General features: G+C 30.9%; 1 protein-coding gene across 2 annotated transcripts in view; it reads right to left on the bottom strand.

The window, feature by feature from the left end:
- Window positions 1-16,454, bottom strand: part of LOC114324950 (putative fatty acyl-CoA reductase CG5065) — a 150,563-nt gene that overhangs the window by 72,896 nt on the left and 61,213 nt on the right. For both annotated transcript variants that reach the window (XM_050655410.1, XM_050655450.1), the window contains exons 2-3: window positions 5,607-5,818; window positions 934-1,182 (exon numbers count right to left, since the gene is read on the bottom strand). In XM_050655410.1, the coding sequence (XP_050511367.1) occupies window positions 934-1,182; window positions 5,607-5,807 (450 nt within the window). In that variant the 5' untranslated portion in view covers window positions 5,808-5,818. The remainder of the gene's footprint in view (window positions 1-933; window positions 1,183-5,606; window positions 5,819-16,454) is intronic.

Genomic DNA, 16,454 nt, shown 5'->3' with positions numbered 1-16,454 from the left:
TGTGCGAATGTTGATACTAACATATCCTTTTTAAGATAAGCACAACGTTAATTTAGTCCAAACAAATTAATATATTTTTTTGCCAACAAAAATGAGATTTTTCAACCAAATAATGTTTCAAATATGATGTGCAAAATAATTTTTAATTGGGTTCTGCTAATGGGCTTGCTTTTTTTGTCATTAAAATAAAAAAAAACTAAATTTTATTCATTAAATCAATGTTGTCCGGTTATCGTCTTAATTATTTTAACTGTACTAATATCCGTTGGGTAATTATGAATGATTAATAGGTCGTTAAAACATTTTATCTATAGCGGCTTCTGGAATATCTTAAAAATATCGAATTTCATTGATAAAATGCGCATATTCCACCGATCTTCGCTTCGACAATACATCCCTTTCGCACTCACCAATGGCCGCCTAATACGCTCTCAGCGCTCATTGTTAATAATTAAAAATAACAGCTTAGTAATAAATTAATGACAAAAATTTCTTCAGGGTCATGTAGGGGGGCTAGATTTTGATTTAGTCACTTTCGGCCTTTCATACTAATAATAAGTCTTGAAAATGGCCATTTTCGTGTTTTTCAAATTTTAAATCGCATATAACTGGACAACTATCAATTTTAGAGAAAAATCATAGAAAACATTTTTTGCTCACAATGACCCAAAGAATCTAAAGAAAATTTGTCCGAAGTGAAAAAATTGATTTTTTTTAAATTGTTAAAAAAATGGTTTAAACAATTTTCCGACCGCGGTACCTCCCGGCACCCTGTGGATTTGTTATAAGGACCTCTTTTTGAGTAAGTTTGTCCAAAAAAAAACGAATCGGAACAATTTACCTAACGGGGGCGACGATACAGCCTGGACTATACGTGTATTGCAAAATTACAACTAAAATTTTTAGTGCTAACACATGAATCTATTACTTTACCTTCAATTTTGAACATCCTTCTGCAAGGTCAAGCATAAATTTTGTTCCTCTCGTGTTGACTGTCACTGCGTACTTCAAAGAATCATCAAATCTTACGGTTGCAGCGCTGTGAATTATGAAATCTACTTCGTCCATTAACATTTTTCTGTTTTCGTCTGATATTCCCAAATTGACTAGTGAAACATCTCCAGGAATTGGTATACATTTTTTTTGACAATCTGGTTTTCGTGCCAGGACAGTTTGATAGAGCTTAAATACAAAATATATATTAGTACTATGTACGGAAATATGTAAATAGTAAATTCTAAATAAATAGTAAAGTTTTACGGAATTCGAGGTATTTCTTTGAATTGGTTCCAATCTTACTTTGATAATAGGAAACAACTGGGTAGAACAAATGATACAGACTCTAGTCTCACAAACATTTTATGTGGGGTACCACAAGGTTCAGTATTGGGTCCTCTACTTTTTCTTATCTGTGTTAATGACATCACTAGTTTAAAAATCGATGGAAATATTTTTCTTTTTGATGATACCAATATCACTTGAGGCAATGCAAATACTGCAACTTTTAATGCTACTATAACTTACTCTACTCTACTTACAATAAAAACCTGGTCCGAGTATAACTAACTCTCTTTTAATCTAGATAAAATAGTCGGATTATCCTATAAAGGAGCTCTTCAACCCTTACCTCTTAAGAACAACCAGATCAGTACCGTATGTTCTGTAAAATTTCTTGGTATTTTTTAGACAGCAACCTTAAATGGTCCCTTCATATCGATTTGTTACGTAAGAAACCATCCTCAGCTTGCTATGTAATAAGATTTTCTAAGGAAATCAATTTAGCATCTTTAAAAATAACATATATATTTTTTTGTTCATGGCTGAAAATATCGAAGATCTTCAATTCCTTATTGATCGAGTCACTAGAGAATGCTCCAATAACGGACTTAACATAAATGCAACAAAGACAAAGTTACTTGTGGTTAGTAAACAAGACGTCGGCCCTATGCAACTAATTGTCAGTGATCAATCAATAACAAAAGTTAACCATTTTAAATACCTAGGATGTTGGATAAACGAGACACTAAATCCGGATGAAGAAATTAAAACTCGTATAGAAATTGCAAGAGGAGCATTTATGAAACTTAGATCTATTCTGAGCAACTCTCAGCTGAATTTACAACTAAGAATCAAGTTCCTAAAATGTTATGTCTATCCTGTATTACTATATGGATGTGAAACCTGGATCATGAAGGTTAACATGATGAACAAATTAGAAGCCTTTGAGATGTGGTCGTATCGTAGAATGCTCAGAATATCTTGGGTTCAACGCATTTCAAACAGAGATGTCTTAAACAGAGTAGGTCAAGGCGAAGGTGACTTAATGAAGATGATAAAAAAGAGAAAACTTGAATATCTGGGGCATATAATGAGAGGTAGCAGATACAGGATGCTGCAGTTAATACTCAATGGAAAGATCGACGGAAAAAGAGGAATTGGTCGAAAGAAATATTCATGGCTCCGAAACCTTCGTCAATGGACTGGCTTATCAGCAGATCAATTGTTACATGCCGCACAAGATCGAGAACGATATCGGCAAATTGTTATGGAAGCTACCCACGCCTAAAAATTTGGGCACGGTACTTAAAGAAGAAGATTTTTTTGTTCGAGTCTCATCTTCGATATGGTCTAACTTTTTGGGATTCTGGTGCAGCTGTCCAATCCGATGTTATTTTTAAATGACAAAGAAGAACAATAAGATTTTTGGCATGAGAAGAACAACGCATTGCAGAAGTTACTTCAAAGATCACAGGATTTTAACACTGAAACACCATACTATTCAGTAAGAGTTAGTAGTAGGTTAAATTAGTAGGTATTTTTATCTATATTTGGTTGTTATATGCAGCAGCTTTAACTTATTATTTTATTTATTAAATTATTTTATTTATTATTTTAAACTTATTAGTTCCTAAGGTAGATTATATAATTTGCGATTTATTTAAATTGTGTGGTATATTATTTTTTACTTTATTATTTTTTATTTATATTGACTATTTTATATAATCCTAATATCTTAAAAAATTCAATTTGGAGTTCAATACTCAAAAATAATTAGAGTTCTGAACTCGATACTTAATATCTGTACGTCATCACATGATTTTTCTAAAAGTACAGAAAATAAATAAAATTAATGTGGTATTTTTGAAGGTAGTTGGACGACCTTTAAAATGAAGTATCACTCAACACCATTTTTATTAAAAATTTTGGGGTTTGTGACCTCCCCCACTAGAGGGTTGATGTAACTTACTTGAAAACTGGTCTACAAAATGTTCTCTCACAAATAAATTTGACGTGGTTTTGCATATTTTTAGATTTTCTGTAGGGACCCAATTATAAAAGGTGGTACCTTTTCAAATTGACACACTGTATAACAACTGCAAAAGAGAAAATTTTGTTCTTTTTCTGTAGATTAATCTACATTTTCTTTTTTTCTGCACATAATCTCATTTATTTATAATTATTAATGTTTCGTCTAATCTACTATCAGTCAACTAGCCCAGAACATAGAACGATGGAAACAAATTATAAAGAGGAGGAGGAGAATATCATTTGATCACTTTCTATATTGAGAGATTAATTCGAATGCTTTGATTTATAGTTGAGAAAATAGCAGATGAGCTTACTAATGTACTTACTGGATCAAGTATATTCAAATGGGAAATAAGCCACAATTTTACCTAAAAATGATTTTATTAACGTTTCGACGCCCAAGTCGGGTGTCGTTGTCAAAATACAAAATAATACTAAATAAACAAAAATGTTGTTGCTTAGTAAAAAATTCTTCTAATAATTTATTTAATCTGACTCATTTATATCGGCAATTCAGACACGTATTATACATTTTAAAGTAGACGACTTTAAAATGATATTGCCAATATTGATGAGTTGCGTTCCTGGGACGACTTTACTAAAAGATAGTTCATTCGATTACATGAAATCAATCCCAACTCAAGAATATCCGCCACAAAAATCATAGCATGTGATCTGTCTTTAAAAAGACAACCAAATGCAACGGTGGCACTGAAATTCTCGCGTTAGAGATTCCATAGTAAATCACGAGGGAAAACCAGGAAAAACCTCGTGATACTATCCCGACATCGTAAGTATTTGGGTTTACATTTAGTTTACTCTCAAAACTAATACCAAATTCCGACTTGATATTTTAAATTTTAAATAATACGAAAATACTAAATATGTACTAACTCGATATGTTATTGATTTACTAATTGTGGTATTTTCTTTCTATTGACTTCCTCCTTTAATATTGGTAACCACATCCTACTGCATTCTACCGAGGAATTTGCGACACAATTGGTTTCATTTAGCATAATTAGAGCCGCTTCTTTGATTTTTCTCTTTTTACTATCTGCTTCTTTTAGGACTATACTTGAATCTCTCCACTGAACTCTATGTTCATTATCCCATGCGTGTTGACATATTTGAGATCTATCAAATTCTCTATTTTTTATATAAGACTGATGTTCATTTACTGTAACGTCTAATGGTCTTGACGTTTCACCTATATAAAATTGTTCGCATTCACAAGGTATTTTATAAATACAATTCTTTGTTCTTTCTTGTTCACTGTTAGGATTAGTTTTAGATAGAATAGATAGAATAACAATGAACAAGAAAGAACAAAGAATTGTATTTATAAAATACCTTGTGAATGCGAACAATTTTATATAGGTGAAACGTCAAGACCATTAGACGTTAGAGTAAATCAGTCTTATATAAAAAATAGAGAATTTGATACATCTCAAATATGTCAACACGCATGGGATAATGAACATAGAGTTCAGTGGAGAGATTCAAGTATAGTCCTAAAAGAAGCAGATAGTAAAAAGAGAAAAATCAAAGAAGCGGCTCTAATTATACTAAATGAAACCAATTGTGTCGCAAATTCCTCGGTAGAATGCAGTAGGATGTGGTTACCCATATTAAAGGAGGAAGTCAATAGAAAGAAAATACCACAATTAGTAAATCAATAACATATCGAGTTAGTACATATTTAGTATTTTAGTATTATTTAAAATTTAAAATATCAAGTCGGAATTTGGTATTAGTTTTGAGAGTAAACTAAATGTAAACCCAAATACTTACGATGTCGGGATAGTATCACGAGGTTTTTCCTGGTTTTCCCTCGTGATTTACTATGGAATCTCTAACGCGAGAATTTCAGTGCCACCGTTGCATTTGGTTGTCTTTTTAAAGACAGATCACATGCTATGATTTTTGTGGCGGATATTCTTGAGTTGGGATTGATTTCATGTAATCGAATGAACTATCTTTTAGTAAAGTCGTCCCAGGAACGCAACTCATCAATATTGGCAATATCATTTTAAAGTCGTCTACTTTAAAATGTGTAATACGTGTCTGAATTGCCGATATAAATGAGTCAGATTAAATAAATTATTAGAAGAATTTTTTACTAAGCAACAACATTTTTGTTTATTTAGTATTATTTTGTATTTTGACAACGACACCCGACTTGGGCGTCGAAACGTTAATAAAATCATTTTTAGGTAAAATTGTGGCTTATTTCCCATTTGAATATACTTGATTATAAAAATGCCACAAGAAAATAGCTTCAGAACAATACTTACTGGATTACTAAATATGTCTTTTATCCTTTCATTTGGTGTCTTTCCTTTCTTGTCTCGTATTAAAAGATATATTTTGTTAACATCACATAACTTCAGAATCTTTTCTATGAGCGCTTTACCCACTAATCCTGTAGCACCAGTTAGGAATATGGTACTACCCTTAAAAACTTCAGCAATTCTATCTGGAACATCTGGTGTCATTTTTAGTTAGTCTGAAACAAATAAACATATTTTTAGATAGATATATTTAAATGGTTTAAAAGGTTAAAAAGTAAGAAGACCAAAAATTGGAGACTAATTCTTTAAAACGTTTTAAAAGTCAATATTTGCTCCTCAAATATTATTTCTCCTACTTCTTCTTGACATATTTTGCTTCTATATGTGCTTGTCTTTCTCGTTATGTAAATGTCTTTTCAATCCATATCTAAGATGCAGTTTATACTGCACCTTTATGGATGCAGTTTCAACGAAAAAAATGTACCTATATCAAACCCATCGGCAAAATGTAGCATGTACATGTACATACTGTAGCTAATACTAAAAGAATAACAACAAATAACAATCTCATAGACTATAGACAATACATATGCAACACACAATATACGAAAATACACTACTTACAAAATTTATTTTTATATATACAGGGTGTTTCATTAACAATTGTCCATATCGTAACTGGAGTAACCTTAGCACAAAATACGAAGATTTCACTTAAAACACTTAAATTCAAAAATATTCCTCCTTACCGAGATACAGAGTGTTTTATTAAAAATATTCTAAAATGATTTTAGCCCATTGTTCAAGCACCTTTTAATATTTTTTGTTCAAACTAGACACGCAGTTAGACATGTTAGGTTACTTTAACTAGTCTTAAAAGATAGTTTTCCGCTGATACCAGAGGCGTGCTGTAGGGATATATACTTCATTTTCGCCCCTTTTCCCCTCACAATCTACGCCCTTGTCGTAATAATCATTTCAGCATGTTTTTTTGATTCCTTGTTACTTCTTACATAAATATCATCCTTTTGTCTCATTGCGATAAAGTAAGTAGTTTTTTGCGTTTAACGATAATGGATTCCGTAAGACTATGTAGGTACTTTAAACTACATTCAATAATATAATACATAATCAATACTAGTTCAGAGAAATAAGGAAAACATATCCTGTTAGTGACACAACCCCCTCCAGGCCGAAACCAATTTTTTTTTGAGTAGTATGGACATCTATAATTCGACTCGTCCAACGAAGACTGTACTAACTCAATTTTTGGCGTTTTTGAGTTACACCCCTGAAAAATTAGATAACCGGGATGCCTTTCAACGAACAAAGTTCTAAGTTAATTTGTTCAGGTTTAGGCAACCAATTTTTCACTTCGATATTGTACTAACTTGTATATCTTTACATTATCCCACGAACACTATCCTATCTCCTATCTGAGATAGGTAATAAGCTATCTCAATCAAAGTTAGTATAGTCTTCCTCGGCATTCCGAACGGAATCGTCATTGTCTTGTGAGTTAGTATAGTTTTCGCATTTTAAGGTTAAGTAAAATACGCCTACATGAACAACATTGTTTACGTTTTAAAAGTTGTACAGCGTATAAATTTCTATTAGATAAAAATAATACATGTGAATAGAAGGTGCATTTTATAAGTATAAATAAGTATCCAGGATGTACTATCCAGGATTTTCCCAATTTTGTCCAGCGAATACTGTACTAACTCATTCAAAAACCATATAAAGAAAAAAATTGACATGTTCAAAAGCACAAATAGAACAATACGGTAAACACAATGGATAAATATAAAAACAATTTAGTAAATAAGAACCCCTGATGTTTTGTATTAATCAAAACTTTATCTTGCTTTATTCGAAAACTTAAAAAAAAATGAGTTAGTACAGTCTTCGCTGAATGAGTCGAATTATAACCTATATGTTTTAAAATGAAGATCAAAAAACGGTAAATTTTGGCTTTTTTCATCTATTACCAAAAAGTTTAGCATTTTATACAAATTTGAGAGTAAGAAACTCATGAATCGTATAAAAAACTTCAATATGGCGTTCGCTGAATATGTCTATTCTTATTGGTTGTTTAGAAAATTGCAAAATTGCAAAATAAATCATAAATTTTGAGTTTTTGTAAATATTCATAACTTATGTAAAAAATTAACTTAGAACTTTCTTACTACACGGAATGCTGAGACTTTTGGTGCTTAAAAATCATATCCTTAATTTCAAAGCAATTGGTCAAATAGTTTAAAAGTTATAATTTGTTTATCCCAAATTCTTTTTTGTGCAACACTATAAGTCAGAAAATTATGAAGTTACAGATGAAAGAAGAAGATTTACACTACCAATTTAATTAAAAAAAAATGAAAAAAAATAATGTAAATTAAAAAAAGGGGGGGCTAACTTCGTCCCTAATTGTCCTAGGACAATTGTTTTTCTTGCTAAATGTGTGTAAAAGTTCAGTCTTTCTAAATATGAAAATAGTATATTGTACAACAAGAGAGAAAAAATACATATTTCTCACGAGCGCAGAAGTTTTTTGGCACGAGCCGAGGTACGAGGCATGGATGCGTTTTTGCCAAGAGTTCAAACTTCAATATTAAATAATTTTGGTGCTTTTATGTAGATTATATGCCAAAATTGAAATAAAATACATATTATACACATATGTAGGTATTTAGTATTCTTAATATTTACATACTTTTATTTATTTAAAATTATAGTTACCAGTTATATTTGAACAGTTTTGAAAGGTAATTCCTGGTAAGTTTTGATTTGACACATTTTATTTGACAATAATATTTGTGTTTTTATTGTGCATTGTGCATGTTACCATGGAAACCGCGATTCTACAAACGTATGGAACCCGTGAGAAAAAATATTTCTCACTGCAATGGCCAACTTTTCTCACAGCCTGAGAAATTGTTCGTTTTGAATGTATGTAAGTAGTGAGAGAAGTTGCACATTGTATAGCATCCACATTTTTCTACGGGTAACGGTTAAAAAGTTATTCTAATTGTTTATAATTAAGCAAAAAATTGACATGTTTTTGAAAATAATTTTACACTGTATAAGATTACTTTTTGTCATCTTTTTTTAAAGTAAATTAATAGTATAAATCTTCTTCTTTCATAAACTATCAAAAGTATTACTGTAACTTCATAATTTTCTGACTTATAGTGTTGCAAAAAAATTATTTGAGATAAACAAATTAAATAACTTTTAAACTATTTGACCAATTGCTTTGAAATTTAGGGTATGATTTAAGCAACAGAAGTCTCAGCATTCCGTTTAATAAGAAGGTTCTAAGTTAATTTTTACATGAGTTATGAATATTTATAAAATCTCAAAATTTATGAATTATTTTGCAATTTTTTAAGCAGCAAATAAAGATAGAGATATTCAGCGAACGCCATATTGAAGTTTTTTATATGGTTTACGAGTTTCTTCTTCTAAAATTTGTTTAGAATGCTTCACTTCTTAGTAACCGACGAAAAAAGCGAAAATTTACCGTTTTTCGATATTCATTTGTTTATAACTATGTATATTATCAAAATCGGTTGCAGGAAACATAAAGGTTATTAATATAGATGTCCATACTACTCAAAAAATTTGGTTTCGGCCTAAAGGGGGATATGTCACGAGAAAAATCTTATTTCTCTGGACTATACATAATTAATCTTATTAAATCCATTACATTAAAATGCAAATAATTTCAAAACTACTTACTCTATTAGTCCAGGGCGCATCTGTTTTGAGATGGACGTTGAGAGGTGACTCCAATTTGTTTGCATAAATTGCTTGAAAATAACTCAAATAATAAGATTTGAGTTATCCTCCCACTTAAAATGGTCGGGAACATTGTTTAAATAATCAAAATGCCAAAATATAAAGAAAAAATTCGATTTTTATTGGTTTTTTGATTATAACTTTAAAACTGTTCATTTCTGAGAAAAGTTGTACTGATATAAAAGTTGCGTAACTAAATTGGCTATAATATAGAATTAATTAAAAATTTTAAAAATAGTCACCCTTGTTGCAAAATAGCTATAATTGCGAAAAAAACGATACAAAAACAAGTATGTATTAGCATTTTACGTTTTTCAACTATTTATGATTATTTCAACCATAAAAATTTATGATATAGTAAAACACCACTGTAAATTTCATTAAGATCGGTTTAGTAGATTTTGCAAAATAAATTTTGCAATCCAGCTTTCGCAAAAAAAATTCGTTTTTTTTAAATGTTGCAGGACTGAAAATAAAGCAGATAGCAAGTTGAATTTTTTTTTTACTTATAGAAGTGTACTGTACCTTTCATTTGCAATTTGCAAAATTAAAATCGATTAATTACCACGGCGTCAGAAATTTTTTTAAATAAACATTAATTTTTGGTGTTACGCGCAGGACAGCGGTGTTCGATTCACAAAAGTTGATTTCCACCAAAATTTCTTCCAATCTATATCTAATATATTATTTTCTTACTCTATATTTTGTTGTATTTTAATATTTTAATTCCACAAAAATCAAAATAATTTTATTATTGTTTGTGAATAAATATTGTTTAAACAATTGCATATGTTTAAAAATAATAAACTTTTATTCTCTAAGTTAAAATAGATGAACAACGAAAGTTTTTGCTAATAAAAGTGTTATTTCAAATGAAAAAGTATGTGTTTTTATTTTGCAGTAAACAAATGTATTTATTTATATCGAAATGTAATAAAAATTAAAATGTATCAATCGTTATCAAAGGTCATTGGAATGCCCAATCAGAGCAAACTATCCGCTGTCCTGCGCGTAGCACCAATAATTAATGTTTATTTAAAAAATTCCTGACGCCGTGGTAGTTAATCAATTTTAGTTTTGAAAAATTGCAAATTAAAGGTACGGTACACTCCTATACGCAAACAATTTCAACTTAATATCTGCTTTATTTTCAGTCCTGTAACATTGTGAAAAAATGAATTTTTTTGCGAAAGCTGAATTGCAAAATTTATTTTGCAAAATATATTGAACCGATCTTAATGAAATTTACAGTATTGTTTTACTGGATCATAAAGTTTTTCTGGGTGTAATATGAAGGTCCTAAGTGTAGCATAAATGGATGGTTGAAAAACGTAAAATGCGAATACTTGTTTTTGTATGGTTTTTTCGCAATTATTGCTATATTGCAACAAGGCTGACTATTTTTTAAATTTTTTTCCAAATCTATATTATAGGAAATTTATTTAAGCAACTTTTATGTCAGTACAACTTTTCTCGGAAATGAACAATTTTAAAGTTATAATCAAAAAACGAAGAAAAAAATCGAATTTTTCCTTAATTTTTTGACATTTTGATTATTTAAACAATGTTTCGGACCTTTTTGAGAGGGAGGATAACTCAAATATTATTATTTGATTTATTTTCAAGCAATTTCTTCAAAAAAATTTGAGTCACCTCTCAACGTCCAAATGTACTAATATTTTTACAGATGCGCCCTGGTCTATATCGCATTGAGATAACGGATGATATTTACGTAAAAAGTAACGAAGAATCAAAAAACATGCTGAAATGATTATTACGCCAGTGGCGTAGATTGTAAGGGGGAAAGGGGAGAAAAGCAAGTATATATCCCTACATCAGGCCTCTGGTAACAGCGGAAAACTATCTTTTAAGACTAGTTAAAGTACCCTATCATGTGTAAACTGTGTGACATCGCACACATCTTATGGAAAATATAATGTCACTCAAATTCAATAAAATTTATACGATTTTAAATTCGTTTTAAATTAACGATCAATTCTTATCATTGCGCCAACTCTTAATTATGATTAATTACGGCGCAAATTGCAATTAAAGTTTATCGAAATCACATTTTTGGAGTCCATAAAATGTTAGTTACAATCATTATTGCTCTGAGTGCTATTCATAACAGCTTAAATCCCGCTGGGCCTAAGCGGATTAGTGAAACTAATCCGCTGATTTATGGAGTACCGAAAATCTGGGTATTTTAAAATATTTTTTCTCTCTCTAACTTATGTACCTACCCATTTGATTTCAGATTTATTTATATCAATTTCTGCTCTTATTTTTGAAAATAGAGAGTTTGCGCAATGATAAGATTTGATCGTTAATTTAAAACGAATCTATTGGTATAAATTTTATTGAATTTGAGTGACATTATATATTTTCCATAAGATGTGTGCGATGTCATTTGCACAACAAATATTTAAAGGTGCTTTAACCGTGGGCTAAAATCCTTTAAGAACATTTATAATAAAACACTCTGTACCTCGGTAAGGAAGAATATTTTATTTAAGTGTTTTGGGTTAAATCTTTTTATTTTGTGCTAAGGTTTCTCCAGTTACGATATGGACAATTGTTAATGAAACACCCTGTATACAAACACATCTATGATTTAACAAATGAATTAACACAAAATACAATCAGAATTTGATTCCTCAAGCTCAAGGGACCCTAGGTTAATAACATCACCTTCAAGGAATTTTTTCACCTACACCCTTGCTGTGGCCTGTGAGATTTAGGCCAAATATGTCATTTTTTTAGAAAACATACGTAAGCTAATAAATCTAGATACAATTTTCCCAGAACTTTTATAATAATCTTTTTTGAGAACGATTTCCGGACTGGAAATCAAACGTCAATCATTATTAATTTTATTGAAAGTGTAATTTTCATTACACTAATAATTGTAATTCAATCCCATATAATCATATGCTTAAATAATTGTTAACCCTCGTAAGGCGGTGCGGGGTGCAGCTGCACCCCAGGCCTCCTTTTTCCCACCTATCTTTTTTAGTATATTCTTTTTTATTTTTGTCCATTTTTTATTCGCAATAAATTCAATTCTAAATGCATATTTAAAACTCTTTGAGTTTACGTGCTTTTTTGGAAAAATGGTTGTAGAGTGTAAATGACGAAAATTTCATATCCTAAATTGGACGATTCTGGTGTTTAACCTCTGTAGTAACAGAGCTACAGGACAACGTCGGTGTTACTTATGTCAGAGAAAATAGACCGAAAGTACCGGCATAACTGTATTGTGTGTAAAAACTTTGTGTTGCTCACTCTGTGAAAAATTTCATGTGCTTATCTAACAACGATAATAATAATTTTTTTTTAAGAATAAATGAGAACTTTGTTTGTAAGATTATGTTTCATCATAGTATTATAACCAAGTCCTTTATTATCTTTAATATCAATTTCCCCGACGTTCACATATAAAAAAATTGATATACGGATGGGGTGCAAATGCACCCCGCACCGTTGTTTATGTAAGAATTTAAGCACCGCCTTACGAGGGTTAATATTTTAACTAAGCCATTTGAATAACATTTAACATTTGGATACAGCAATTACAAAAAGGAAGTAGAATAATCCACTTACCCTCGATCATAATTAAAATCAATTAAATCTTCTCTTCTTGTTTTGAAATCAAAAATGTTTCTGCTCAAAAACTGCTCAAAATTAGCAGAGAAGACGAAAACCTTTTGCACAAATGTTTTCGACCCTCAGAAATCCGAATTTGAAAATATTTTTACCAGAAAATGCCGAGAAATCCGGAAAAATCGGAAAATATAGTTTTTCTATTTATTTAGAGAAATAGCTAGCGGAAAAATAATTAAACCATCATATTTATTGGACAATGTTACATAAAAATAGATGTTTAAATATTAAAAAATAGATAATTGCAGTAATAATTATATGGGGTGTCCAAAAAATAACGGGACGGTCGAACATCTCGCGAAATATCTCGGATCACAAAACTGAAAAATAGGTTTTCAATATTTTTCAAAAATCTATCAAATGACACCAAACAGACACCCCTTCACACCCTGGAGGTGGGGTAGGGTAACTTTGAAATCTTAAATAGGAACCCACATTTTTTATTGCAATTGTAGATTCGGATTGCTTACGCAATAATAAATATCTTGTATTCGGGACATTTTTTAGAATTGTTGATAGATGGCGCTATAATCGCAAAAAACTATTTATCCTGATACCCTAGATAAATTATAGAAACGGTCTAATATCCCAAGAACTACACTTTCAAGTGAAAAACCAAAAAACAAGTGTTAAATATTTTTCCAAACCGTATCGAATAGCATTAAACACGACTCCCTACTCCATGGTGGAGTGGGGTAACTTTAAAATCTTAAATAGGAACCCCGTTTTTTATTGCAGATTTGAATTCTTCATGAAAAAATACGGAATATTTATTTGAGATATTTTATAGAATTGTTGATAGATGGCGCTGTAATTGGAAAAATACGATTTATTGGCGCCATCTATCAACAAAACTACTAAATGTCTCGAATAAACGAAAAAGTTACTTACTTTTTTATTTAAATTTGCAATAAAAAATGGGGGTTCCTGTTTTAAAGATTTTAAAGTTACCCCACCTCCATGGGATGGAGTGGGGGGATCGTGTTTAGTGTTATTCGATAGGTTTTTGAAAAATATTAAACACGTATTTTTGGTTTTTCACTTGAAAGTGTTGTTCTCGAGATATTAGACCGTTTCTATAATTTATCTAGGGTATCAGGATAAATAGTTTTTTCCGATCATAGCGCCATCTATCCACAATTCGGAAAAATGTCTCGAATAAAAGTTACTTTTATTTTTGCGTAAGCAATCCGAATCTGCAATAAAAAAATGTGGGTTCCTATTTATGATTTTAATGTTACCGTCCACCCTCCACTTCACCACCAGGTTGTGGACGGGGGGTCGTGTTTGGTGACAACTCTACCTTATCTACAAAGTCTACGAGAAGTGCAGGGTAAACTGAAGATGGAATTTAAAAAAAAAAATTATGTATGTCTTTGTACTCAATTCATAATGCTCAAAAAATTACGGGATCTGGATTTCAATGCATATTTTTTTTATAATTCTCGTATCAAAATTGCGCGTGAAGTTAGGCGTGTATTGATTTTGGGGGCGAGCCGTGTTTGGTGTCATTCGATAAATTTTTGAAACATATTGAAAACGTATTTTTCAGTTTTTTTAACCGATGTATATTTCGCCTGATATTCGACCGTCTTGTTACTTTTGAGACATCCTATATAATTATTACTATAATTATCTATTTTTATTTAAACATCTATTTTTAGGTAAATTTAAACAAACAATTTTAACAAAATATATATGTTTATTTAAACATATATTTTTATGTAAACTCGTCCAATACCTACAATGGTTTAATTATTTTTCCGCTACCAATTGTAGTTTTCGAGAAAATTACGGAAAATTTCTATTTTTGATTTTTCCGGATTTCTCAGCATTTTTTCGCAAAACTAATTTCAGATTCGGATTCCTGAAGGTTGAAAACATGTCTGCAAAAGGTTTTCGTCTTCTCTGTCAATTTTGATCAGTTGTGAATAGTTCAGTGGGCTAAATTTTAACACAATGTGTGAAACTTCGGTAAATAAAACAGTTTACCATAAATATTAAAGCAATTTTCATAATCTTTACCCCGTAAACAATTTTTGTTAAAGTTTGTCAGTTGTACGTACATTTGAAGGTTTACTGGCTATGTTAATGAAATAATAAAATCTAATGGCAAATGCTAGTGTTTTGAAGTCAGGGTTACACTAAGGTGAAATAGAATTCTTCGCTTTGTTTAAAAATATCTATGATACAATCAAAACAATCAGTTGTTCTACAATAGGGCTTTTTAACGATTCTCATTTGTTTCGAGTTTAATCATATGTCGTATAATTCGTGTTTAATATTAATATACGACGTATATTAAAGAAACTAACAAAGCCAACTAAGCCTAGTAAGATATATCTCGACCCCCTTAAAAACACCCAAACGCGCGAACACACAGCACAGCAGATAAATAGTAAAATGCACAGAATATCAAATATACCAAACGAAAACAGAACTATTAACGAATGTTGGTACGATATTCAAAACTCGATTTTAGAGGACGTAAGGGAATCTTTAAAAACACCTACAATGTTGGCAAAAAATGAATGGATGAACCAAGAAATTTTAGATTTGATGGAAGTTCGACGAAAATACAAAAATAGAAATATTATCAAATACCGTGAAATTAACAAACTCATAAAAAGAAAAATTAAACAGGCCAAAGAATCCTGGCTCAAGAATTCATGTAAAGAAATAGAAGACCTCCAAAAAAAGCATGACAGTTTCAACCTCCACAAGAAACTTAAATATACCTCCGGAATTAGAAAACAGAAAAATGCTCACGTACTTAAAACCGCAGACGGAAAAATTTGTGATCACGAACAACAGTGCAAAGAATGGGAGAGACACATGTAACCTTTTTGACGATGCTTCTCGAGGAAATGCTCCAAATACTACATGTAACAACCAATTAGACAGAGGTCCCAGTATACTGAAGTCAGAAGTCATAAAAGCAATACAACAAGCCAAAAACAAAAAAGCACCTGGACCAGATCAAATCCCTGTTGAGCTACTTAAACTTTTGGATGAGGGAAACATTACCTACTTGACTACTTTCTTTAACAAAATTTACAACGAAGGAAAAATACCAGATGATTGGTTGGAGTCACTGTTTATAACATTACCAAAGAAAAGCAGGCCCACCAAATGCAGCGATTTTAGACTAATCACTTTGATGAGTCACACACTTAAGATACTTTTACGTATTACACAAAACCGAGTATTCCTTCTGTGCGAAACTAGAATGGGTATTAAGCAATTTGGATTTAGAAATGGTCTAGGAACTAGAGAAGCACTATTTTGTATGCGCGTTCTATTACAAAAAAGTTGGGAATTCCGAAAGAACGTTTATGTTTATTTCATCGACTTCGAGAAGGCATTCGACCGAGTACAACATGATAC

Source organism: Diabrotica virgifera, chromosome 1, assembly GCF_917563875.1.
Source record: "Diabrotica virgifera virgifera chromosome 1, PGI_DIABVI_V3a".
NCBI classification, from domain to species: domain Eukaryota; kingdom Metazoa; phylum Arthropoda; class Insecta; order Coleoptera; family Chrysomelidae; genus Diabrotica; species Diabrotica virgifera.
This window is presented reverse-complemented; position numbering and strand designations above follow the sequence as displayed.